The sequence below is a fragment of the Bombina bombina genome, chromosome 3 (genome assembly GCF_027579735.1).
Source record: "Bombina bombina isolate aBomBom1 chromosome 3, aBomBom1.pri, whole genome shotgun sequence".
NCBI lineage: Eukaryota > Metazoa > Chordata > Amphibia > Anura > Bombinatoridae > Bombina > Bombina bombina.
In genome coordinates this window covers 246,625,079-246,651,102 of record NC_069501.1, presented here as the reverse complement: position 1 = coordinate 246,651,102, position 26,024 = coordinate 246,625,079, and the positions used below count along the sequence as shown (strand labels likewise).

Sequence of the window (26,024 nt, the reverse complement as noted above, 5' to 3'; positions counted from 1 at the left end):
CACTTATTGACCCTTAGGAAAAAATATCAGATTTGTTTCACTGATATAAGCTTTATCAAAAAAAGTATTAAAAGTGTTATACCTAAATATTCCAACAACCCAAGCAACAATGTATGCAGAGCTACATTCTCTCTATGACTTTCTGGTAAAAAGAGGAAAGACCTTTCAAATTGTCTTTATGTTTCAAAACTATTATCCACTCTTTTATTTCTAGTTATATTATTATGTTAATTAGAATTAAAACTATTATCCACTCTTTTATTTCTAGTTATATTCTTATGTTAATTAGAATTAAAACTATTATCCACTCTTTTATTTCTAGTTATATTCTTATGTTAATTAGAATTAAAACTATTATCCACTCTTTTATTTCTAGTTATATTCTTATGTTAATTAGAATTAAAACTATTATCCACTCTTTTATTTCTAGTTATATTCTTATGTCAATTAGAATTAAAACTATTATGAATCACACCTTAAAGTGAAAGTCAGCTTGAGTATATCGCTATATATGGTTAAATAAATAATTTAAAAATAAGTAAACTTTTATTCATCATTTTTTTATTAATTTCATTTTTAAAACTACGTCTTCACCTTTAAAGCCGCCAGACATGTTTGCTGTTCCTCCGCCCGCATTAAAAACAAAATTTTATTTGCTGTGATGAATAGTGATATCTTTATTTTCTGTGATGAATAGTGATATCGTAAAATCATTGGTCCCCCATGGGCGCCTAAAACCGTTCTATCTATGCCCCATTTTGAAATGCGGCTATGCTAAAAGTTCATCCATGATCCGATGCACGTTCATGATAGCCGCATGCGCATTTAAACGCTAAAAGGAAATTCCTTATAGTGACGTAACTGCATTGAAACAGAACGATCGGACAAATTAATAATATTACCGCAATAGGAATTAGCGAGTATGTAATGAAATCGCATATTCAATGCTGTTTTTATAATGTAATAACATGATATTTATTTATTGCTTGTTAAAGTCTGCGGGGAATCCACTGCTTTCAAACAGCTAATATGATTTCTGCACTGATACTAAACAATGAATCGAGTGATTCAATGTTTAAAACGTATCGGAGCGGAGCTCAAATTATTGAGCATGCGCAAACAATTGGGTGGAACCGCTCTTACATGTAACACTACTAAACCCAGAAGCTAGCAGGGGGCGGAGGAAGCTAGCAAAAAGGTGTGGAAAATAAAATATTATTTTTTTTATTTTCGGCACGAATTTATAAAAAAGAAGTTAGCGACTATACAGTATGAAAGTAGTAGTATCCATAGCGATCTTTGTGGATGGTAAAATTTACTTTCAAATTAATTCCTTCTTGTTTTTTTTTGTTCTAAAATAAAAAAATCTATTTGACCTCTCTAAAGGGGGCGATTTATGAAGCAGCGGATGCTGCTTCCAACCCTCATCGCTTCAGGTCCGCCTGAAGCGGAAGTTAAGAAGTAGTGGTCATAAGATCGCTTCTCCTTAACTGACAGCAATTAGCCAGATCAGATACAATCGGGTTGATTGATACCCCCTGCTAACAGCCGATTGGCCGAGAATCTGCACAAACATTTCACTAGAATTATGTGACGCTAGAAGTAAACCATCACAGAAAATATAAAATTTTGGTGATATCCTGATTTTAAAGATAGTAATAACAGACATTTAATTACTCTTTTTGAGAGCATATTTGCTACTACACTGCATTTCACATTTTGTGGCCTTTCAAATAATACTGACAGAAGTCAATAAATTAAATCTTTATAAAATACATAACCTACCTTCCCAATGTGTTTGTCATTTACATTACAGTCATGGGGGTCAATTTATCAAGCTCCGCACGGAGCTTGATGCCCCGTGTTGGCTCATCGGAAACAGAAGTTATACGATTGGGTTAATTGACACCCCCTGCTAGCGGCGATTGCCCGCGAATCTGAAGGGGGCGACATTGCACCAGCAGTATACTGTCGGCATTTATCGATGTGCAGCGGACATGATACGCTACATCGTATCATGTCCGCTCGCTCATTAATAAATTGACCACATGCACTTCTGCTTGAAAACAGCTCATTTCTGTGGGTTGTGTCATTTTTGTCATCTGTCTATCTATACATTTTTTTGTATCATCCCACAACACAATACCTATAACTGAATGATCGCCCCAATACATTATTTTATATAAAAAAAAACACTACACACAATAATGTAAACAGCATTTGTACAGAATGCTTATAGACACATAACTTGTTCCTTTACACAAGATATATTAGAAGTTAACCAATTTTGAATACTGTAGCTAAAATAGACGCTTGTGTGCTGCAAAGATTATGTGTTTGTTTGCCAGCTTTGATGACTGAAAGTGTATTTATCCCAAACATCCTGTTGTATCTATTACTGCTGTGTTATCCCCTCCTGTGTGTGGTGACTTACCAGTCGTACATGCGCGCCCTTCCTGTTTCCAGCCTGGGCAGCATACAAGCTCCTGGGTGATACTAAGGAAACAGAGATACAGGAAGTAGATTAGTGCTGCCATTTTGGTTCGGTAACATCCTGCTATTAAAAACAAAAAAGAAATTTGGAGAGTTGTATTTATTTAGACAGCAGAAAGCTATGAAGTAGCACAGAAGTAGATAGTATACAGCAAGTGATTACAATACTATACCAGATAATAAGGCAAAAAACAATACCTTGCCTTAAAGGGACATAAAACACTTTCAGATTATAAAATCAAATGGTTAATAATGGTTGGTAAAAATATACATGATATATTTTGTCCACTTTTCCTCTGATGTAAAGGGACATAAAACACACTAATTACAATATTTCCTGCAGTCTTGCAATACATTTACATACTAGATGAGTGTGATACAATTTTTGAACGCATTACCACCTTGTTTGTTGCAATTGTATTTCAAATATGCCCCCTCCCCATTACTTTAGTTGGTACTGCAGTACACAAGACTTGTTGCTGTGATTTTGTTAGTAAAACCTGCATTGTTTTAGGCTTGTGAGGTCTTCAGTGTGCACTTTTCTCAAAAATAAATTACAGGAAAATTGGGGAAAATAAATTATGACATTTGATTTCATAATTAAATATTTTATATTATAATGCCAAAGTGTTTCATGTCACTTTTACTCTCAGTGAGATCTGGAAGTTCACAGAGCGGACTTAACATAACCCTAATACATATCTATGCATAGCTGGCCTCTGCAGGGGGGGATTAAATAAGATTTTTACACAATGCAATTTATACTAACAAATGAAAGGTCAAACCTTGCTTCCTCTAGTAACAAGTCTGGATTAGCAGTTGTGGAGGAGTTTAGTCATTCTGTGCTAATGGATACACATTAATATGCAAATGTTTTAGTTTGTAAAATTTAGAATAATTTATATAAATTAAATTTTCTTTGATAAAATGCTGAATTTTTATTAAGAAGCACAACTACCCCCTTTTTATAAATGCAAGCATGATTATAAAATGCAAATGTTAATATCTTTTACATAAACTATTAGTCAACTCTGTGGTGCATATAGCATCCTGTAAGACTCATACCTCTAGTGCCTGTAGCATACTGTTACCTCAGGGCCTGGAATTCAGTCACTACTGAATGACTAGAATTGTCAGATCAGGTGAATTTTGTGTTAAAGGCATATTAAACACTGTAGTAAAACAACAGTAGCAAGCCCTTAAAAGCATTTTATTTTTTTGTCCCCCTACTCTTCAGTTCTTTTTTTTTTTATCAGCTCTGTGCTAAAACCAGCAGTAACATATTTATCATGTATTGACTGAAATAGTCACTTTATATTTGTTGGTTCAAATTTCCAAATTCCCAAATTATTCTGAAATCCAGACTTTTTCAACATCATCATCATCATCATCATCATCATCATCATCATCATTATTATTATTATTATTTTTAATAAAACAAAAACTACACTTTTCCTCTACCAGTAAGTCACAATCTTCTCTGCCTGCATCTCTGGTTTGCAAATACTAGTCTATATTTACCTTTTTGACTACAGTACTGTACTATCCTTCTGATGGTATAAAACTACCTTTAGGTTGCATCCAACAATATCGAAGCATAAATGACTTGATCCTTTCCTATATCTGCATACATGTTCTCTATATGATGCAGTTGCTGGATTCAGCTGCTACTAACCAACTCTGATTAGCTGTCTAATGATACAGTTATCATCTTGCCTGTTACTTTACAGCTTCTATATGCTTGGCTACTACACACAGGCTTTGCTGAACTGAACTTTTTCTCCTGTACAGAGGTTTCTATTTAGTGCTACTGCCATTTCAGTATACATAGATCCCATTGGTAACCTGCCCAGACGTTTCCTGCTCCTCAGGGTTTGGTGCAGTTGAACATTTATCTGTCTTTGGACATCACTTATATGTATTTGTTGTATATACATTTTTTATTTTGCACAATGTTGTATTTGATTTGTCTGTATGGTTTATGATTCTTTCTTTTTGGGGGGCACTGTTCATGACCCACGATGAGTAACTTATGATATTATAATTGTAATCATAATGCTTTATGACTCATTGGCAGATAATAAATGAATGTTCATTCTTGAATTACAAAAAGAGTGCTGCAGGCGCCCCAACTCTCCCTGAGTTGCTGGGACGTTATAGAACCCTCAAAGCATGCATCAGTAACAAAAAACAGAATTTATGCTTACCTGATAAATTACTTTCTCCAACGGTATGTCCGGTCCACGGCGTCATCCTTACTTGTGGGAATATCTCTTCCCCAACAGGAAATGGCAAAGAGTCCCAGCAAAGCTGTCCATATAGTCCCTCCTAGGCTCCGCCCACCCCAGTCATTCGACCGACGGACAGGAGGAAAAAAAACAGGAGAAACTATAGGGTGCCGTGGTGACTGTAGTTAGAGAAAATAATTCATCAAACCTGATTAAAAAACCAGGGCGGGCCGTGGACCGGACACACCATTGGAGAAAGTAATTTATCAGGTAAGCATAAATTCTGTTTTCTCCAACATTGGTGTGTCCGGTCCACGGCGTAATCCTTACTTGTGGGAACCAATACCAAAGCTTTAGGACACGGATGAAGGGAGGGAGCAAATCAGGTTACCTAAACAGAAGGCACCACGGCTTGCAAAACCTTTCTCCCAAAAATAGCCTCTGAAGAAGCAAAAGTATCAAATTTGTAAAATTTGGTAAAAGTGTGCAGTGAAGACCAAGTCGCTGCCTTACATATCTGATCAACAGAAGCCTCGTTCTTGAAGGCCCATGTGGAAGCCACAGCCCTAGTGGAGTGAGCTGTGATTCTTTCTGGAGGCTGCCGTCCGGCAGTCTCGTTAGCCAATCGGATGATGCTTTTAAGCCAAAAGGAAAGAGAGGTAGAAGTCGCTTTTTGACCTCTCCTTTTACCAGAATAGACGACAAACAGAGATGAAGTTTGTCTGAACTCTTTTGTAGCTTCTAAATAGAATTTTAGAGCACGGACTACGTCTAAATTGTGTAAAAAACGTTCCTTCTTTGAAACTGGATTCGGACACAAAGAAGGAACAACTATCTCCTGGTTAATATTTTTGTTAGAAACAACCTTTGGAAGAAAACCAGGCTTAGTACGCAAAACAACCTTATCTGCATGGAACACCAGATAGGGCGGAGAACACTGCAGAGCAGATAACTCAGAAACTCTTCTAGCAGAAGAAATAGCAACCAAAAACAAAACTTTCCAAGATAACAACTTAATATCTATGGAATGTAGAGGTTCAAACGGAACCCCTTGAAGAACTGAAAGGACTAGATTTAAACTCCAGGGAGGAGTCAAAGGTCTGTAAACAGGCTTGATCCTAACCAGAGCCTGAACAAAAGCTTGAACATCTGGCACAGCTGCCAGTCGTTTGTGTAATAGGACAGATAAAGCAGAAATCTGTCCCTTTAGAGAACTCGCTGATAATCCTTTATCCAAACCCTCTTGTAGAAAGGAAAGGATCTTAGGGATTTTGATCTTATTCCATAAGAATCCCTTGGATTCACACCAGCAGATATATCTTTTCCATATTTTATGGTAAATTTTTCTAGTTACCGGTTTTCTGGCTTGAACTAGAGTATCTATCACCGAATCTGAAAACCCACGCTTTGATAGAATCAAGCGTTCAATTTCCAAGCCGTCAGCTGGAGGGAGACCAGATTTGGATGTTCGAATGGACCCTGTAGAAGAAGATCCTGTCTCAAAGGTAGCTTCCATGGTGGCACCGATGACATATTCACCAGGTCTGCATACCAAGTCCTGCGTGGTCACGCAGGAGCTATCAAGATCACCGAGGACCTCTCCTGCTTGATCCTGGCTACCAGCCTGGGAATGAGAGGAAACGGTGGAAACACATAGGCTAGGTTGAAGGTCCAAGGCGCTACTAGTGCATCCACTAGAGTCGCCTTGGGGTCCCTGGATCTGGACCCGTAGCAAGGAACCTTGAAGTTATGACGAGACGCCATTAGATCCATATCTGGAATGCCCTATAATTGAGTCAACTGGGCAAAGATCTCCGGGTGGAGTTCCCACTCCCCCGGATGGAATGTCTGACGACTCAGATAATCCGCCTCCCAGTTTTCCACACCTGGGATGTGGATCGCAGATAGGTGGCAGGAGTAATCCTCTGCCCATTTTATTATTTTGGTCACTTCCTTCATCGCCAGGGAACTCCTTGTTCCCCCCTGATGATTGATATAAGCAACAGTCGTCATGTTGTCTGATTGGAATCTTATGAATCTGGCCTTTGCTAGTTGAGGCCAAGCCCTGAGAGCATTGAATATCGCTCTCAGTTCCAGAATGTTTATCGGGAGAAGAGACTCTTCCCGAGACCATAGTCCCTGAGCTTTCAGGGATTCCCAGACCGCGCCCCAGCCCACTAGACTGGCGTCGGTCGTGACGATGACCCACTCTGGTCTGCGGAAGCTCATTCCCTGGGACAGGTGGTCCAGGGTTAGCCACCAACGGAGTGAGTCTCTGGTCTTCTGATCTACTTGAATCACTGGAGACAAGTCTGTATAGTCCCCATTCCACTGTTTCAGCATGCACAGTTGTAATGGTCTTAGATGAATTCGCGCAAAAGGAACTATGTCCATTGCTGCAACCATCAATCCTACTACTTCCATGTACTGAGCTACGGAAGGACGAGGAATAGAATGAAGAACTTGACAAGCGTTTAGAAGTTTTGACTTTCTGACTTCTGTCAGGAAAATCCTCATTTCTAAAGAATCTATTATTGTTCCCAAGAAGGGAACTCTTGTCGACGGAGACAGGGAACTTTTTTCTATGTTCACCTTCCATCCGTGAGATCTGAGAAAGGCCAGAACGATGTCTGTGTGAGCCTTTGCCTTTGAAAGAGACGACGCTTGTATTAGAATGTCGTCCAAGTACGGTACTACTGCAATGCCCCTTGGTCTTAGAACCGCTAGAAGGGATCCGAGTACCTTTGTGAAAATCCCAGCCTACTACATGAGTAGCAGGCATCCAAAAATTATTTAATTTAATGAGAGTCCACGATCCATTTTTTCTAGTACTAGGGGCCTCCTGCGTGGGCAAAACTGGTGTAGACACAGAAGGAGATGATGTAGAACTATGTCTACTCCCTTCATCTGATGAATCATCTTGGGCAACTTTACTATCTGTGGCAATACTGTCCTTACTTTGTTTGGACACAATTTTGAAGGGGGACACACATTGATCTTCAAACATATAGAACATAGCTTATCTGAAGGTGCAGACATGTTAAACAGGCTTAAACTTGTCAAAAAAGTACAAAAACCGTTTTAAAACAAAACCGTTACTGTCTCTTTAAATTTTAAACAGTGCACACTTTATTACTGAATATGTGAAAAAGTATGAAGGAATTGTTCAAAATTTACCAAATTTTCACCACAGTGTCTTAAAGCATTCAAAGTATTGCACACCAATTTTCAGAGCTTTAACCCTTAAAATAAAGAAACCGGAGCCGGTTACATTTTTAACCCCTCTACAGTCCCAGCTACAGCCTTTGCTGCGACTTTACCAAACCCAGGGGGGAATACGATACCAGATGAAGCCTTCTAGGAACTTTTCCAACTACTTTCAGATCCTCACACATGCATCTGCATGTCTTGCTCTCAAAAGTAACTGCGCAGTAATGGCGCGAAAATGAGGCTCAGCCTACAACTGGGAAGGCCCTTCCTGACTGGAAAGGTGTCTAACACAGTGCCTGACGTTAAAAAACGTTCCCCAAGCTTATACATGTGAATTACAAGCATAAACATGTATAAAATGCCCAAATAAAGCAATCGCTTTTGCCCATAAAAGTGTCTACCAGTTTTATAGCCCATATTAAGCCCTTTATTCTGTTTGAGACTAAGAAAATGGCTTACCGGTCCCCATGAGGGGAAATGACAGCCTTCCAGCATTACACAGTCTTGTTAGAAATATGGCTAGTCATACCTTAAGCAGAAAAGTCTGCTAACTGTTTCCCCCAACTGAAGTTACTTCATCTCAACAGTCCTATGTGGAAACAGCAAACGATTTTAGTTACTGTCTGCTAAAATCATCTTCCTCTCACAAACAGAACTCTTCATCTTTTTCTGTTTCAGAGTAAATAGTACATACCAGCACTATTTTAAAATAATAAACTCTAGATAGTAGAATTAAAAAACTACAACTAAACACCACATACTCTTAACCATCTCCGTGGAGATGTTGCCTGTGCAACGGCAAAGAGAATGACTGGCGTGGGCGGAGCCTAGGAGGGACTATATGGACAGCTTTGCTGGGACTCTTTGCCATTTCCTGTTGGGGAAGAGATATTCCCACAAGTAAGGATGACGCCGTGGACCGGACACACCAATGTTGGAGAAAAGGTTCCACTGATTTTAATAAAATAAAACACAAATACTACCTTATTTACTGCACATATTTAAACTTTGTATTCTAAAATATTTAAACTTTCAACAAGCGTACAATCACTGGAAAATAGGTTTGTTGTATGTGGTTGTGCAATAAAGCTACTTTTTTTTTAATGTGACTTTAGTGGGAAGCTACTTTAATGATAAATCTTATTTAGGGTTTTAAGGTGTCCAATATATAACGGGGGGGGGGGGGGCAGCGCAGTAGCGGGTGAAGCCATCTCCCTGAAATTAGTTTTTGCAGGTTGGGATGTCTGGTGCTGTATTTCCCTTTCTTTTGGGCAGTGCCAATTGTAGCACTGTCTCTTCCTTTCAGTGTTTATCATATCTTTAGGTTGCGTGTATAAGCTGTGTTATGACAAGTAAATATATATAAATGACACAATGTTTTGTAATTTACATTTGGGGTTAGATTTACTAAGGTTCGGGCGGACATTGATTCGCTGTATAGAATCATGTCCGCTCGACCTTGCTAAATGCTGACAGCATATGCTGTCTGCATTTATAGTTGCACAAGCATTTCTAGTGAAATGCTAGTGCAATGCCGCCTCCTGCTCACCGGCAGACGATTGACACCCCCTGCTAGGATTGGCCGCTAGCAGGGGGTGTCAATCGTTCCAATCGGATCTGGATGATTTCAGTCCCCACCTTTAAGGAGCAGTGGTCTTACGACCGCTGCTTCTTTACTTATGTTTCAGAGGATCCTGAAACGATGGTGGTAGGAAGCTGCATCCGCTGCTTAATAAATCTACCCCTTGGTCCCATCAGCATTCCAGTCTGTACTATTTTACAGATGAAAATATACAAATACAAATATTCCAAAAGCCAAACTATTCCAAAATCTAAAACTTTTATGGTTCCAAACAGTTTGTATAAATGGTTTTTGTATTTCCAATTGTTTTACTTTTTCATATTAAAAACAGGATGTTCTGAAAACAAACCTTTTATTTGTTGTAGCTTTTGGAGCTACTTACAGGCCACCAATTGTGCTGTGTGAGTTGTTCTTATTAGCCAATAAGCAGCTGAGACATCAGCAGTATGGAAATATGCCTTTTCTGCTAAATTCAATATCAATTTAAAAGCTTTAACATGAAATAGTCATCATTTTTATTTTTGTAATTACATTTTTTTCAGATGCATCATAGAAACTTTTTAAATTTAATATCCATTTAAAAAAAGATAATAAAGATCTTTGTATATTTGAATGGCTAAATCCCTAGATAAAAGACAACGCAGCTATTGGTCAAAACAAAAAGACAAAATACATGACCCTGATTATAATAAGACGCTAATGTGGGAGAAAGTCACACACACATCTCTATATAAAAAAAGCACACACCTTTTACATTTGGCCATCTAGCAAGCTGGTATTCAACCATATGAGCCCAGATTACAAGTGGACTGCAAATGATAGCGTGGGTGCAATATTAAAGGGATATGATACTTAAAAAAATATTTTGCGAATCAGACAGAGCATTCTATTTTTAAAAAGTTTCCAATTTACTTCTATTATCAAATTTGCTTTGTTCCCATGGTATTCGGTGTTGAAGCGATACCTAGGTAAGCATCTCGAGCAGTACATGGCAGAAAATAGTGCTGGATACCATTCTTGCAAAACTGCTGCCATATAGTGCTCTAAAAATGGGCTGGCTCCTAAGCATACGGTCCTGCTTTTCAACAATAGATACCAAGAGAACGAAGAAACATGACAATAGAAGTAGAAAGTTGTTTAAAATCGTGAAAGAAATGTTTTGGGTTTCATATCCCTTTAATATTGCTAGGCCGTGCTAAAATTAGTGTGCAAATTGATATTCCAAGTCCATGGTAAAATAGGTTTAGCGAGGCCAACATTGCTTTAGCACACCCTGACCTTTCAATGGAGATTGCAACCGGACTAAATATCTCTGATATTACAAGTTAGAAAGTGAAAATAAGAAGGGTGACTCCTAGCGCAGAGCAATAAGGTAGATGAACCCCTTATCAGAATCCCAGATGTACAGGTACTCACAATTTGAAGCATACACGATAGTGCAGTGCAAGTATCACCTACTGGGTATATTACAGTGGCCCAGTGCACATATTGCTCTCAGCGGCAGATGCAAAATATCCCAATGTGTCCTTCATTGTTAGGCGTTAAAGGCCATATAAAAATAGGAGACTCAAGATGATATTAAATATATTAAAACTTTATATGGTGTGGATAATATAACAATGAATAATAATAAAATATATCTAAAAACAATCCAGTATTACTTGCTAATACTAGATTGTTTTTATATATATTTTATTATTATTCATTGTCATATTATCCACACCATATAAAGTTGCTATATATTTAATATCATCTTGAGTCTCCTATATTTATATGGCCTTTAACACCTAACAACGAAGGACACATTGGGATCTCCCTTGAGCCCTTATCAGTCAAATACCTTGAAGTATGCAATATCATTTATAAACAGTTTTAATGGGTTTATGTGTTTTTATTTTAAATAAATACTTGAAATGTCTATGCACTTCACTATCTACAATATAGATCTATATATACTGTATATCTATATAGACATATACATTTAAAAATAAAAATAAAATTTTCTTTTATGTGAAGAACGTAGGTATTTGAATTATTCCTAACGCACCTTCAGCTTTAGCAGAGTTGTCCGAATTGGCATTGGAGAAAAAAAAAGAAAAGGAAAAGGCTTTTTTAGCGCCCCCACAGAAGTTTATTAGGAAAAGGAGTTAACATGGTTACACAATCCGATTCCAGGTCTCTTAGACCTGTGGTGTCCATCTAAGCCACTGAAGACCTCTTGCTCACCCTGATTGTTCGGGAGATGTGTTGCTTGCACTGGCTGACTTACTGGGGCTGATCTATTATGCTGCGAATGCAGCAGTTTTTGCGCGTGCCTTCAGGCTCGCCGGAAATATATGTTAAGAAGAAGAGGTCATAAGACCGCTGCTCCTTAACCTGTCCGTCACCTCGGAGGCGGTGGACAGCAATCAGCCCAATCAGATACGATCGAGTTGATTGACACCCCCTGCTAGCGGCTGATTGGTTGCGAATGTGCAGGGGGCGGTATTGCACAAGCATTTCATGAGAAATGCTTGTGCAATGATAAATGCCGACAGCGTATGCTGTTCGGCATTTATCACAGTTAGGCGGACATGATCCGCTATAGCGGATCATGTCTGTCCGACAAATGATAAATCATCCCACTGGCTCCACCTGCCAGCTCTAGGTGGTTACATAATCAAGTACAGACTATTTAAAGGGACATGAAACCCACATTTTTTCTGTCATGATTTAGATAGGGCATAAAATGTTAAACTCTTTGTTGGAGCAGCAGCAATGCACTATTTGGAGCTAGCTGAAAATATCAAGTAAGCCAATGACCAGAGGCATTCATATGCAGCCACTAATCAGCAGCTAGCTCCCAGCAGAGCTTTGCTGCTCCTGAGCCTACCTAGGTGTTCTTTTCAACAAAGGATAACAGGAGTACAAAGTAAATTAGATAATAGAAGTAAATTGGAAAGTTTTTTAAAATTAAACGCTCTATGTGAATCATGAGACAAAATGATCATTTGGGTTTCAAATCCCTTTAAAGGGACACTGAGCCCAAATTGTTTTCTTTTGTAATTCAGATAAAGCATGTAATTTTAAACAACTTTCTAACTTACTCCTATTATCAATTTTTCTTCGTTCTCTTGCTATCTTTCACCGAAATTACGAGTTTTGTGGTAACAGGGGTGCGTTGCTAACAAGCATTTTTTTTTCACCGCTCCGTTAAGACAACGCTGGTGTTACGGGGTTTTTTAAACCCGGCGTTAGCCGCAAAAAGGTGAGCGTAGAGCAAAATTTATCTCCACATCTCACCTCAATACCAGCGTTGCTTACGATAGCGGTAAGCTGGCTAAACATGCTCGTGCACGATTTCCCCATAAGAATCAATGGGGCAGAATTGGCTGAAAAAAAACAGCGTTCAGCTCCTAACGCAGCCTCATTGATTGAGAAGTTCAATCCTATTGACTGATCCAATCAGCCAATAGGATTTTTTCTACCTGATTGGCTGATAGAATCCTATCAGCCAATCGGAATTCAAGGGACGCCATCTTGGATGACGTCATTTAAAGGAACCTTCATTAGTCGGGAGTCGTCAGAAGAGGAGGATGCTCCGCGTCGGCTGGCTTCAAGATGGACCCGCTCCGCTCCAGATGGATGAAGATAGAAGATGCCGCCTGGATGAAGACTTCTGCCCGTCTGGAGGTCCTCTTCTGGCCGGATCGGATGAAGACTTCTGCCCCTCTGGAGGACCACTTGTGCCCGGCTGGGTGAAGACGGCTCAAGGTAAGGTGATCTTCAAGGGGGTAGTGTTAGGTTTTATTAAGGGGGGATTGGGTGGGTTTTAGAGTAGGGTTGGGTGTGTGGGTGGTGGGTTTTAATGTTGGGGGAGTATTGTATTATTTTTTTTACAGGTAAAAGAGCTGATTACTTTGGGGCAATGCCCCACAAAAGGCCCTTTAAGGGCTATTTGTAATTTAGTATAGGGTAGGGAATTTTATTATTTTGGGGGGCTTTTTTATTTTGTTAGGTGGATTAGATTAGGTGTAATTAGATTAAATTTCTTGTAATTATTTTTTTATTTTCTGTAATTTATTGGGGGGTTTTTGTACTTTAGTTTATTTAATTGTATTTCATTGTAGTTAGTTTAGGTAATTAATTTAATGATAATGTAGTGTTAGGTGTAATTGTAATTTAGGTTAGGATTTATTTTACAGGTATATATGTCTTTATTTTAACCAGGAAGTTATTAAATAGTTAATAACTATTTAATAACTATTCTACCTAGTTAAAATAAATACAAAGTTGCCTGTAAAATAAATATAAACCCTAAGATAGATACAAGTGTAACTATTAGTTATATTGTAGCTATCTTATGGTTTATTTTATAGGTTAGTATTTAGTTTTAAATAGGAATAATTTATTTAATTGTAGTTATTTTATTTAGAGTTATTTAAATTATATTTAAAGGGACATAATACTCATATGCTAAATCACTTGAAACTAATGCAGTATAACTGTAAAAATCTGACAGGAAAATATCACCTGAGCATCTCTATGTAAAAAAGGAAGATATTTTACCTCACAATTTCCTCAGCTCAGCAGAGTAAGTTCTGTGTAAAAAGTTATACTCCGCTGCTCCCAGCTGCAGGTAAAAATTAAAAAAAAATGAAGAAACGAACAGCAGCCAATCAGCATCAGCAGTGCTGAGGTCATGAACTCTTACTGTGATCTCATGAGATTTGACTTAACTCTCATGAGATTTCATAGTAAGCTTCCTTTACCTGATAGGTGAAATAATATGAGAGTTCACGAGGCTCATCCTTTCAGCTGTCCCAGGACAGACATACAAAAATGCTGCTTAGAAATCCTTTACAATGGGAGGTGGCTACTGAGGAACTTTTGAGGTAAAATATCTTTCTTTTTAACATTTGGGTATTATGGCCCTTTAAGTTAGGGGGGTTAGACTTAGGTTTAGGGGTTAATAAATTTAATATAGTAGCGGCGACGTTGGGGGCGGCAGATTAGGGGTTAATAAATGTAGGTAGGTGTCGGCTATGTTAGGGACGGCAGATTAGGGGTTAATAAAATGTAACTAGTGGTTGCAAGGCAGGAGTGTGGCGGTTTAGGGGTTAATATATTTATTAAAGTGGCGGCGATGTCCGGTCGGCAGATTAGGGGTTAAAAATGTATTTAAGTTTGCAATGTGGGGAGGGCCTCGGTTTAGGGGTAATAGGTAGTTTATGGGTGTTAGTGTACTTTTTAGCCCTTTAGTTAAGAGTTTTATGTTACGGCGTTAGCCCATAAAACTCTTAACTACTGACTTTTAAATGCGGTAGGAGTCTTGACAGGAGAGGGTGTACCGCTCACTTCTTCCAAGACTCGTAAAACCGGCGTTAGGAAAATCCCATTAAAAAGATAGGATACGCAATTTACGTAAGGGGATTTGCAGTAAGCTCGAGTCGCGGAAGAAAAGTGAGCGGTACACCTGTACCTGCCAGACTCGTAATACCAGCGGGCGTTAAAAAGCAGCGTTGGGACCTCTCAACGCTGCTTTTTAAGGCTAATGCAAGACTCGTAATCTAGCCGTTTATTTTTAAAAGAAGGTAGCTAAGCTAAGGAGCCAGCCAATTTTTGGTTTAGTACCCTGGACAGCACTTGTTTATTGGTGGGTGAATTTATCCATCAATCAGCAAGAATAACCCAGGTTGTTCACCAAAAATGGGCCGGTATCTAAACTTACATTCTTGCTTTTCAAATAAAGATACCAAAAGAATGAAGAACATTTGATAATAGGAGTAAATTAGAAAGTTGCTTAAAATTGCATGCTCTATTTGAATCACGAAATAAAAAATGTGGGTTCAGTGTCCCTTTAAGCCTGCTTTCCAAACTACTCCCTGCTGGTACTGTTTGATGTTAAAACCAGTTATTCAGGTACTTGTAATAACGAAAACAAATTTCATTTGAATTGGATATTTTTATGGGCACCCCCAGTAACAGTAAAATATTGAAAATTTTAAGCAAATTCCTTGAATATTTTTTAATAAATGTTTCTAAAAAAATATTTTTCCTTATATTTTACCTTTGGAAACAATTAGTCAAACCTACAACAAAGACCACTGCATGAATCGTAAAAATATTGCCATGAAGATAGTTTGTCTAGTAGGTTTTTTGTGTGGTGACAAAAATAGCAGTGGTTGCTGAGATATTACGTTTTAAAATTATAACAACATATGTATGCTCATTAGCAGCAATTCTTGGCAGCAGAGGATTGTGGGTGTTGGAGTTGTAGTTCCAAATATTGGTACGTAAAGACTATAAATACCTGCAGCCGTGTCCTGCTACTTGTAAGTTACATATAATATGTGTGTGTATACAGGGAGTGCAGAATTATTAGGCAAATGAGTATTTTGACCACATCATCCTCTTTATGCATGTTGTCTTACTCCAAGCTGTAAAGGCTCGAAAGCCTACTACCAATTAAGCATATTAGGTGATGTGCATCTCTGTAATGAGAAGGGGTGTGGTCTAATGACATCAACACCCTATATCAGGTGTGCATAATTATTAGGCAACTTCCTTTCCTTTGGCAAAATGGGTCAAAAGAAGGACTTGACAGGCTCAGAAAAGTCAAAAATAGTGAGATATCTTGCAGAGGGATGCAGCACTCCTAAAATTGCAAAGCTTCTGAAGCGTGATCATCGAACAATCAAGCGTTTCATTCAAAATAGTCAACAGGGTCGCAAGAAGCGTGTGGAAAAACCAAGGCGCAAAATAACTGCCCATGAACTGAGAAAAGTCAAGCGTGCAGCTGCCAAGATGCCACTTGCCACCAGTTTGGCCATATTTCAGAGCTGCAACATCACTGGAGTGCCCAAAAGCACAAGGTGTGCAATACTCAGAGACATGGCCAAGGTAAGAAAGGCTGAAAGACGACCACCACTGAACAAGACACAAGCTGAAACGTCAAGACTGGGCCAAGAAATATCTCAAGACTGATTTTTCTAAGGTTTTATGGACTGATGAAATGAGAGTGAGTCTTGATGGGCCAGATGGATGGGCCCGTGGCTGGATTGGTAAAGGGCAGAGAGCTCCAGTCCGACTCAGACGCCAGCAAGGTGGAGGTGGAGTACTGGTTTGGGCTGGTATCATCAAAGATGAGCTTGTGGGGCCTTTTCGGGTTGAGGATGGAGTCAAGCTCAACTCCCAGTCCTACTGCCAGTTTCTGGAAGACACCTTCTTCAAGCAGTGGTACAGGAAGAAGTCTGCATCCTTCAAGAAAAACATGATTTTCATGCAGGACAATGCTCCATCACACGCGTCCAAGTACTCCACAGCGTGGCTGGCAAGAAAGGGTATAAAAGAAGAAAATCTAATGACATGGCCTCCTTGTTCACCTGATCTGAACCCCATTGAGAACCTGTGGTCCATCATCAAATGTGAGATTTACAAGGAGGGAAGACAGTACACCTCTCTGAACAGTGTCTGGGAGGCTGTGGTTGCTGCTGCACGCAATGTTAATGGTGAACAGATCAAAACACTGACAGAATCCATGGATGGCAGGCTTTTGAGTGTCCTTGCAAAGAAAGGTGGCTATATTGGTCACTGATTTGTTTTTGTTTTGTTTTTGAATGTCAGAAATGTATATTTGTGAATGTTGAGATGTTATATTGGTTTCACTGGTAAAAATAAATAATTGAAATGGGTATATATTTGTTTTTTGTTAAGTTGCCTAATAATTATGCACAGTAATAGTCACCTGCACACACAGATATCCCCCTAAAATAGCTATAACTAAAAACAAACTAAAAACTACTTCCAAAACTATTCAGCTTTGATATTAATGAGTTTTTTGGGTTCATTGAGAACATGGTTGTTGTTCAATAATAAAATTAATCCTCAAAAATACAACTTGCCTAATAATTCTGCACTCCCTGTATTGATTCCATTGACAGATAGACAGACAGATTAAAAAGCATTGATATTTCAATTAAAACAATCTGATCTTTTACTTTTTGACATCATCCAGTGGAACTTAGGCACCCCATTTTGAAGACCTTTTTATTTTTTTTTAATATAAATTGACCTATTAGGAAATGGAACGTTCTGTCTCGAGTCAGAGGATATTTTTTTTCATTCTTTAACAATGTATTGTAAAGTATTTATAGAAGACATAATACTAAGTTTTATACTATGCGTGACTGTCAGTTTGCTTGAGATGCCTTAATGCTAGTCTGTATATATGAACCGGAAGCCTGTGTCTATGGGGCTGCCTACATTTCTGTTTACAGTATTCAGATGTATAACTGGAAGTGACCAGAACAGGAAGTCAGAATGTGTAGGTCAGTTCGACAACAATCAGCAACAATACAGGGGAAGGGTTGTTACTGGTCACATTGCATCTTACCCATAACAGTGTGTATGTGTGTGTGTATATACATACAACATACATACATATATAAAATTCTAATATTGCCCAGTGAATGTGGATTCTTTGATACCTAAATATCCAGCTGCTAATCCAATCACCCTGGCATTTGTAAGAAACATTGGTGTGACTGCAAATTATCTGGACTTCCATTGCCAATAGGTACAAATTAATTTTATGTTCTCTATCTTCTTAACAAAGTTGTGCAAAATACGTCACTTACAACATGTGCATTTACTATTGGCATCCAGGAAACATAACTTTGTAAGCAGAGCCATCCCCCATTATAGTTTTTGATTGGCTGTACTGCCCAGCCATTTTTACAGGACACCAAATAAAAGGGACTTTAGAGCAAAGGCAGCTCATAAAGTAAGGTAACCCTAGGCAGATGTCATAATGAGATATTATGGCATCAGACAACTACTTTACTCAGATTCATAGATGGTTTTTTATGGTTTAAATGTTTCAGGATTTTCTTTTCCTGAAATTACATTATTGATTTCTCATATCAGAAGTTACTGATATAAAAGAGTTTGGAACATTATAGTGCAAGTATTAGCAAAGTGACCAGTTAGAAATATTAGAGGTAGAAAAACAAATATTCTAAAAACAGGAGAGCAAATTTAAAGTTATATGTTACTCAACAGTGAGAAAGAAAAAAAATAAACTCACCAGAGCAACTGTTCCTGCTCAATGAGCAGTAATCATTCAGCTCCGCTTTTTACTTTCATGGTGGAGAAAAACATCCCATCAGCATCCTCCACGCTGAGTTCACTCTTTGCTTTGCTGTAATGTTATGGGCTTTTGACATAATGAGGCCCATTTATCAAGCTCCGAATGGAGCTTGAGGGCCCGTGTTTCTGGGGAGTCTTCAGGCTCACCAGAAACAGCAGTTATGAAGCAGCGGTCTAAAGACTGCTGCTCCATAACCCTGTTCGTCTGCTCTGAGCAGGCGGACAGAGATCACCACAATTCAACCTGATCGAGTACGATCAGGGGGTTGACTGACACCCCCCCGCTGGCGGCCAATTGGCCGCGAATCTGCAGGGGGAGGTGTTGCATAAGGCAGCTCACAAGAGCTGCTGGTGCAATGCTGAATACGGAGAGCGTATTGCTCTCCGCATTCAGCGAGGTCTGTCGGATCTGATCCTCACTGTCGGATCAGGTCCGACAGACCTTTGATAAATAGGCCTCAATATCACCAGATTTAAAAATGTTCTTGCAAAATTTAATTGTGGCTTTAAATGCCAAATGCAAATTCCTTGCAAATCCCAGGACAATTATTCTGATTGAATGCTTAAAGTGCCTCTTCAATGGGATGTGCCAACTGAGGAAATCTTGAGGTAACATACTGCATTTTATTTTTTTGCATAGATTTGTTCATGTAATATTTTCTAGCCATTTTTTACACAAATGCTGCATCATTTTAAATGGACATGAAACCATGTTTCATAATTCTGATAGTATGTGAGTATGTGAGTATGTGATTGTATGTGATAGTATGTGATAGTATGCGAGTATGTGATAGTATGTGATAGTATGTGAGTGTATGTGATTGTATGTGATAGTATGTGATAGTATGCGAGTATGTGATAGTATGTGAGTATGTGAGTATGTGATTGTATGTGATAGTATGCGAGTATGTGATAGTATGTGATAGTATGTGAGTATGTGATAGTATGTGATTGTATGTGATAGTATGTGATAGTATGCGAGTATGTGATAGTATGTGATAGTATGTGAGTATGTGAGTATGTGATTGTATGTGATAGTATGTGATAGTATGCGAGTATGTGATAGTATGTGATAGTATGTGAGTATGTGATAGTATGTGATAGTATGTGAGTATGTGATAGTATGTGATAGTATGTGAGTATGTGATAGTATGTGATTGTATGTGATAGTATGTGATAGTATGCGAGTATGTGATAGTATGTGATAGTATGTGAGTATGTGATAGTATGTGATAGTATGTGAGTATGTGATAGTATGTGAGTATGTGATAGTATGTGAGTATGTGATAGTATGTGATTGTATGTGATAGTATGTGATAGTATGCGAGTATGTGATAGTATGTGAGTATGTGATAGTATGTGAGTATGTGATAGTATGTGATAGTATGTGAGTATGTGATAGTATGTGATTGTATGTGATAGTATGTGATAGTATGCGAGTATGTGATAGTATGTGATAGCATGTGATAGTATGTGATAGTATGCGAGTATGTGATAGTATGTGATAGTATGTGAGTATGTGATAGTATGTGAGTATGTGATAGTATGTGATAGTATGCGAGTATGTGATAGTATGTGATAGTATGTGATTGTATGTGATAGTATGTGATAGTATGTGAGTATGTGATAGTATGTGATAGTATGCGAGTATGTGATAGTATGTGATAGTATGTGAGTATGTGATAGTATGTGATAGTATGTGATAGTATGTGATAGTATGTGATAGTATGTGATAGTATGTGAGTATGTGATAGTATGTGATAGTATGTGATAGTATGTGAGTATGTGATAGTATGTGAGTATGTGATAGTATGTGATAGTATGTGAGTATGTGATAGTATGTGATAGTATGTGAGTATGTGATAGTATGTGATAGTATGTGAGTATGTGATAGTATGTGATAGTATGCGAGTATGTGATAGTATGTGATAGTATGTGAGTATGTGATAGTATGTGAGTATGTGATAGTATGTGATAGTGTGTGAGTATGTGATAGCATGTGATAGTATGTGATACTATGTGATACTATGTGATAGTATGTGAGTATGTGATAGTATGTGATAGTATGTGATAGTATGTGATAGTATGTGAGTATGTGATAGTATGTGATAGTGTGTGAGTATGTGATAGTATGTGATAGTAGGTTATAGTATGTGATAGTATGTGAGTATGTGATAGTATGTGATAGCATGTGAGTATGTGATAGTATGTGAGTATGTGATAGTATGTGAGTATGTGATAGTATGTGAGTATGTGATAGTATGTGATAGTATGTGAGTATGTGATAGTATGTGATAGTATGTAATAGTATGTGAGTATGTGATAGTATGTGATAGTATGTGATAGTATGTTATAGTATGTGAGTATGTGAGTATGGGATTTTAAATAACTTTCCTGATTTTAAACAACTTTCCAATTTACTTCTATTACCAAATTTGCTTGATTCTCTATGTATCCTTTGATGAAGGAGCTGCTATGCACTACTGGGAGCTAGCTAAACACATCTGATGAACTAATGACAAGAGGCATTTATGTGCATCCACCAATCAGCAGCTCGCTCCCAGTAAAGCGCATAAGCCTACCTAGGTATACTTTGCAACTAAGGATAACAAGAAAACAAAGCAAATTAGACAAAAGAACTAAATTAGAAAGTCGTTTAAAATGACATGCTCTATCTAAATCATGGAAGAAAAAAACACTGGGTTTCATGTACCTTAAAGTGATGTTAGGATATGGGTAACAAGAGTAACGTGTTCCTTTTAAGGAAAAAATAATAATCAATCAATATAAAAAAAAAATCTATTGTTATCCATAAAAAGTTAGTATTGAGTCATAATGATAACAACATAGCATTATACTGCAGTACTTATGTAATTAATATAGCGCAAGGGTTTTCAAACCTGTCCTCAGGCCTCCCTAACAGCCCAGATTTTCAGGATATCTGAACTAGAACACAGGTGAAACAATGAGCGGATTAGTAAACATGGTTATGAACCTGCTCCCACCCAAAGTAATCCTGAAACTCTGGCCTGTTAGGGAGTCCTGAAGACAGGTTTGAAAACTCATGATATAGGGGCTTGTCCGCCTGCTCTGAGGCTGCGGACAGAAATTAACCCGATCGAATACGATCGGGTTGACAACCCTGCTAGCGGCTGTAGGGGGCGGCATTACACCAGCAGTTCACAAGAACTGCTGGTGCAATGAAAAATGCTGACAGCGTATGCGGTCGGCATTTATCAATGTGTGGCGGACATGATGCGCTACTTCGTATCATGTCCGCTCGCACATTGATAAATATGCCCCATAGAGTATTCTTTAAAGCACAGTGAAATGGCAATAGTTCTATATGAATTTAAATCTAGTACCGGTTTTGTTTGGCAAATGACTGAAACAATTAAATGGTCTCTGTAATTCACACTATATTCATATAGTTAAATACTCCAGAACAAAAACACATGCACAGGAATAGAACTCCAAGCAAACTGCATTCAAAATGAGTACATTAACTATGTGCTGCTTAAAAAACAAAGCCATTATGAAGATAAATGAATTCATGTTGATGTACACTGTTGTAATTGACCCAACCTAAACCTCTTTGTTAGAAGAAGAAAACTTTCAACCTTCCAAAATGTCTTCATTGAACAATACAATGTTTATGCTAATATGTATTTGTAATAAGAGACCAGGGATACAAAACGCAAAAAAAATATTATTTTGTGATTCAGACAGAACATACTATTTTAAAAAAGTTTTCAATTGACTTATTTTATAAAATGTGCTTTGTTTCCCATGATATTCTTTGATGAAGAGATACCTAGATAGGCATGGGGAGGACTACTTGGCAGGAAATAGTGCTGCCATTTAGTGCTCTTGCAAATGGATAACATTCTGCTGACATTTAACGCTCCAGACATAGGCAGGCTCCTTCGCTTACATACCTGCTTTTTTAACTAAAGATTCCAAGAGAACGAAGAAAAATTGATAATAGAAATAAAAGAAAAAAATCATACTCTTCTAAATTCAAAACATTGAATAACAAAACTAAAAATGACTGAAATTAGTAAAACTACCGTTTCATTAGACCTTGTTATAGGTTGGTACCTACCTGTCTGATTTACAGACATTTATCCCATGGGGATCCAACTCATGCTGTGTTCTCACCCCTTGAAGCCAGCTCCAGAGGAAGAGTAAATGGTTGAATGTCCTCATTCTACTGACCATTACTGGTGTCTTATCCAACATTAAGTCCAATGCTGAAGAGCAGAACATCTGATTAAAGAGATGAGCCAGTGAGCACTCTGGACTTGTTCCACCATCTTAACATTTTTAGTGGGATTTTACTTGCAACTTCACACAATGTGAATTCCCTCTCTCCTGGCTCTCTCCAGGCTCTGGCTTCTCCTTGATTTTGTTCCTGAGGAAGTAAAGGCGGTGGGGACAGAATTCCTCTCATTCAACTGTGGGTTGGAGAACCGTGACATACAGGATATGAAGTGCAAACCAACAAGCAGATTATTACTCTCATTATTACCTAAAGTATTATTTGTCTTCTTGTCTGTCAGTTTTTACACTTTATCTGCATAAAAAAATATCCAAACTATTCTGCAAAATAAATAAAAGATACCACCTACATATGTAATATCATGTGTCATTATGTCAGAGCTTTACAAATTACTCTTTAACTTTTTTGGAGTAATATTATGTATGGATATTAAAGGGATATAAAGTACAAAAAAGCATTTTATTATTGCACTATAGCTGACATATAACTATGTGTTTTTACCCAGAAACAAAATCAGCTCCATGGCAGCAATACACTACTGGAAGGTAGCTGAGCACATCTAGAAAGTTAATGACAAGAGGCATATGTCTACCCATCAATCACAATACATCATCTAATTCCCAGTAGTGGGTTGCTGCTACTGAGCCTTTCTAGGTATGTTTTTCAACAAAGGATACTACAAGAACAAAGTCATTTTGCAAAGAGAAGTAAACTGAAAGTTCTCTTAACGGGACATGAAACCCAAAATGTCTCTTTTCAGATAGATTTTTAAACATAGTACGTAGATAGTGTGCACGTATTACAGCAAACACACATTTAGAGCTCCTGCAAATATTTAATATTGATAAAAGTATTTTTGGAAAACTACCGCCATATATTGCCCCAGACACATGCACACTCCTTAGCCTACCTACTTGATTTTTAAACAAACACACAAGCAGTGCGCTCTATCATGTCCTCACCGCATATGGACAGCACTTCCGGTATTCGGCACACAGGAGAGTGGGGATGACATCACAGTCACATGAACCAGTAGGGAACAAGAGCGTATCCGTCCTATACGCTAAACAAGTAGAGGATCCAATGCAAAAAATAGTAGTTCCAATGCCGGTTAAAAGTAGAAAGTTCCTTTATTGTAATGCACTTTAAAAACACCAACGGGCACAGTACAGTTTAACTGAAGCACAGCACAACAAGGGATACCAAGAGAACAAAATATATTTGACAATAGAAGATCATTATAAAGTTTTTATTTTATTTTATACTTTATCTGAATCATGGAAGAAAAAAATGTGAGCCTTATGTCCCTTTATAAATACTCTCTCTAAACAATGAAAGTAAAAATTGTTCCAAAAACACTCTCTATTCTGGTGGAGTTACATATATGTCTCTACTAACTAAACATTTGAGATGGATAATCAACTACATATAACTTCAACATTTTAGTGTAAAAAATAAAATTCTCTATTTCTTCTCTTATACAGTGGGCTCGATCACAAAAGCCGGCATCAGCTATTTTTTGTCGGATTTAGCAATCACATATACAGCACCACATTGAAATGCGGCACGTATATTTCACCCGTCGCCCGCTATTTTTACTCCCATAAACTAACATACAACCGGAGTCGCAAGTCGGTAGCACATATTCAGCGCAAGGACATACGCAGCGAAAATTGAGAAATTGTACTCCATTTTCACCTCGCCACACATATGCAGGCGCAGCAAGCCTTGTGGTGAGTATATGAGCACTGTAACTCCCTGGAAGTTTTAACAAACACCTAACGCATACGCAATATCTGCCTGTCAACTACCACCCCCCCCCCACTGCAATAACTAAATAAAATGTATTAACCCCTAATCCGCCAACCCCCACATCACAAAGTACCTAATAAAGGTATCTAATTACACTATTAAGCCCTAATCTGCCAACCCCCATCACAAACATACCTATTAAAACTATTAACACCTAAATCGCCAACCCCCCGCAATGCAATCTACCTAATTAACTTATTAACCCCTAAACCGCCATCCCCCCACAACGCAATCTACCTATTAACCACTAAACCGCCATCCGCCCACAACGCAAAGTATTAATCTAATTACTAAACCCCCTAACCTAGCACCTCCTAAGTTAACCCCAATTAAATACAATTAAAAAAGACTATCAACAAAATGTAAAAATCATTATTTAACATTAAAATAAAAAATCCTAACATTACATTAAAAAAAAACTAAGATTAAATGAAACAAAAAAATCTAAGATTACAAAAAATAAAAAAATCTAAGATTACAGAAAAAGATAAACTAAATTATCCAAAATAAAAAAATTAAACCTAAACTAATACCCCTATAAAAACAAAAAAGCCACCCCAAAAGAAAAACACCCCCTAATCTAAGACTAAACTACCAATAGCCCTTAAAAGGGCCTTTTGTAGGGCATTGCCCTAAAGTTTTACAGCTCTTTTACATAAAAAAAAATACTAATTACCTCATACAAAAGCCCACATGGGTAGTGTGATGAGAGCAGGATGTGATGTCACTAGTATGTGGGCGGGGCTTAGGTCCGGTGTCTGTGTCGCAGTTAGTGTAGTACAATCAACCTGTCTGGATGTGTATTGCTATGCTCTGTAATAAAATAGAGTTGTACCATCATTGCTGTGCCCTGCATATGTCCTGCATCTCATGACATGGTGTCAGAAGTTCTGGACTGCGCTTCTGTTCCTGATCGATTGCAATGTCAAAGTTTACCCCACCTGAGCCTTTTGACTTTTCTCAGCCTGCAGCTTGGCCCACATGGCGTCAGCGGTTTCAGCGCTTCAGGATTGCATCCAAACTGAACAAGGAGAGTGGTGAAGTACAAGTTAATTCTCTTTTATACTCTATGGGGAAAGATGTGGAGCCAGTGTTCAATGCTTTTACTTTCCAAGAAGGGGAAGAAGTTAACTTTGATATAGTTATGGATAAACTCAGTGCCCACTTTGTGCCCAAAAGAAATGTGATTCATGAGAGAGCTTGTTTTCACAAATGTAATCAGCATGTGGGAGAATCTGTGGAGTCATTTGTGCGCAGCCTGTATGAATTAGCTGAATTCTGTGAGTTT

At 38.0% G+C, this 26,024-nt stretch overlaps 1 protein-coding gene across 2 annotated transcripts in view; it reads right to left on the bottom strand.

The window, feature by feature from the left end:
- SCARF1 (scavenger receptor class F member 1) overlaps positions 1-26,024 on the bottom strand; it is a 137,750-nt gene that overhangs the window by 90,957 nt on the left and 20,769 nt on the right. For both annotated transcript variants that reach the window (XM_053706231.1, XM_053706232.1), the window contains exons 3-4: positions 22,748-23,099; positions 2,435-2,496 (exon numbers count right to left, since the gene is read on the bottom strand). In XM_053706231.1, coding sequence (XP_053562206.1) covers positions 2,435-2,496; positions 22,748-22,911 — 226 coding nt within the window. In that variant the 5' untranslated portion in view covers positions 22,912-23,099. The remainder of the gene's footprint in view (positions 1-2,434; positions 2,497-22,747; positions 23,100-26,024) is intronic.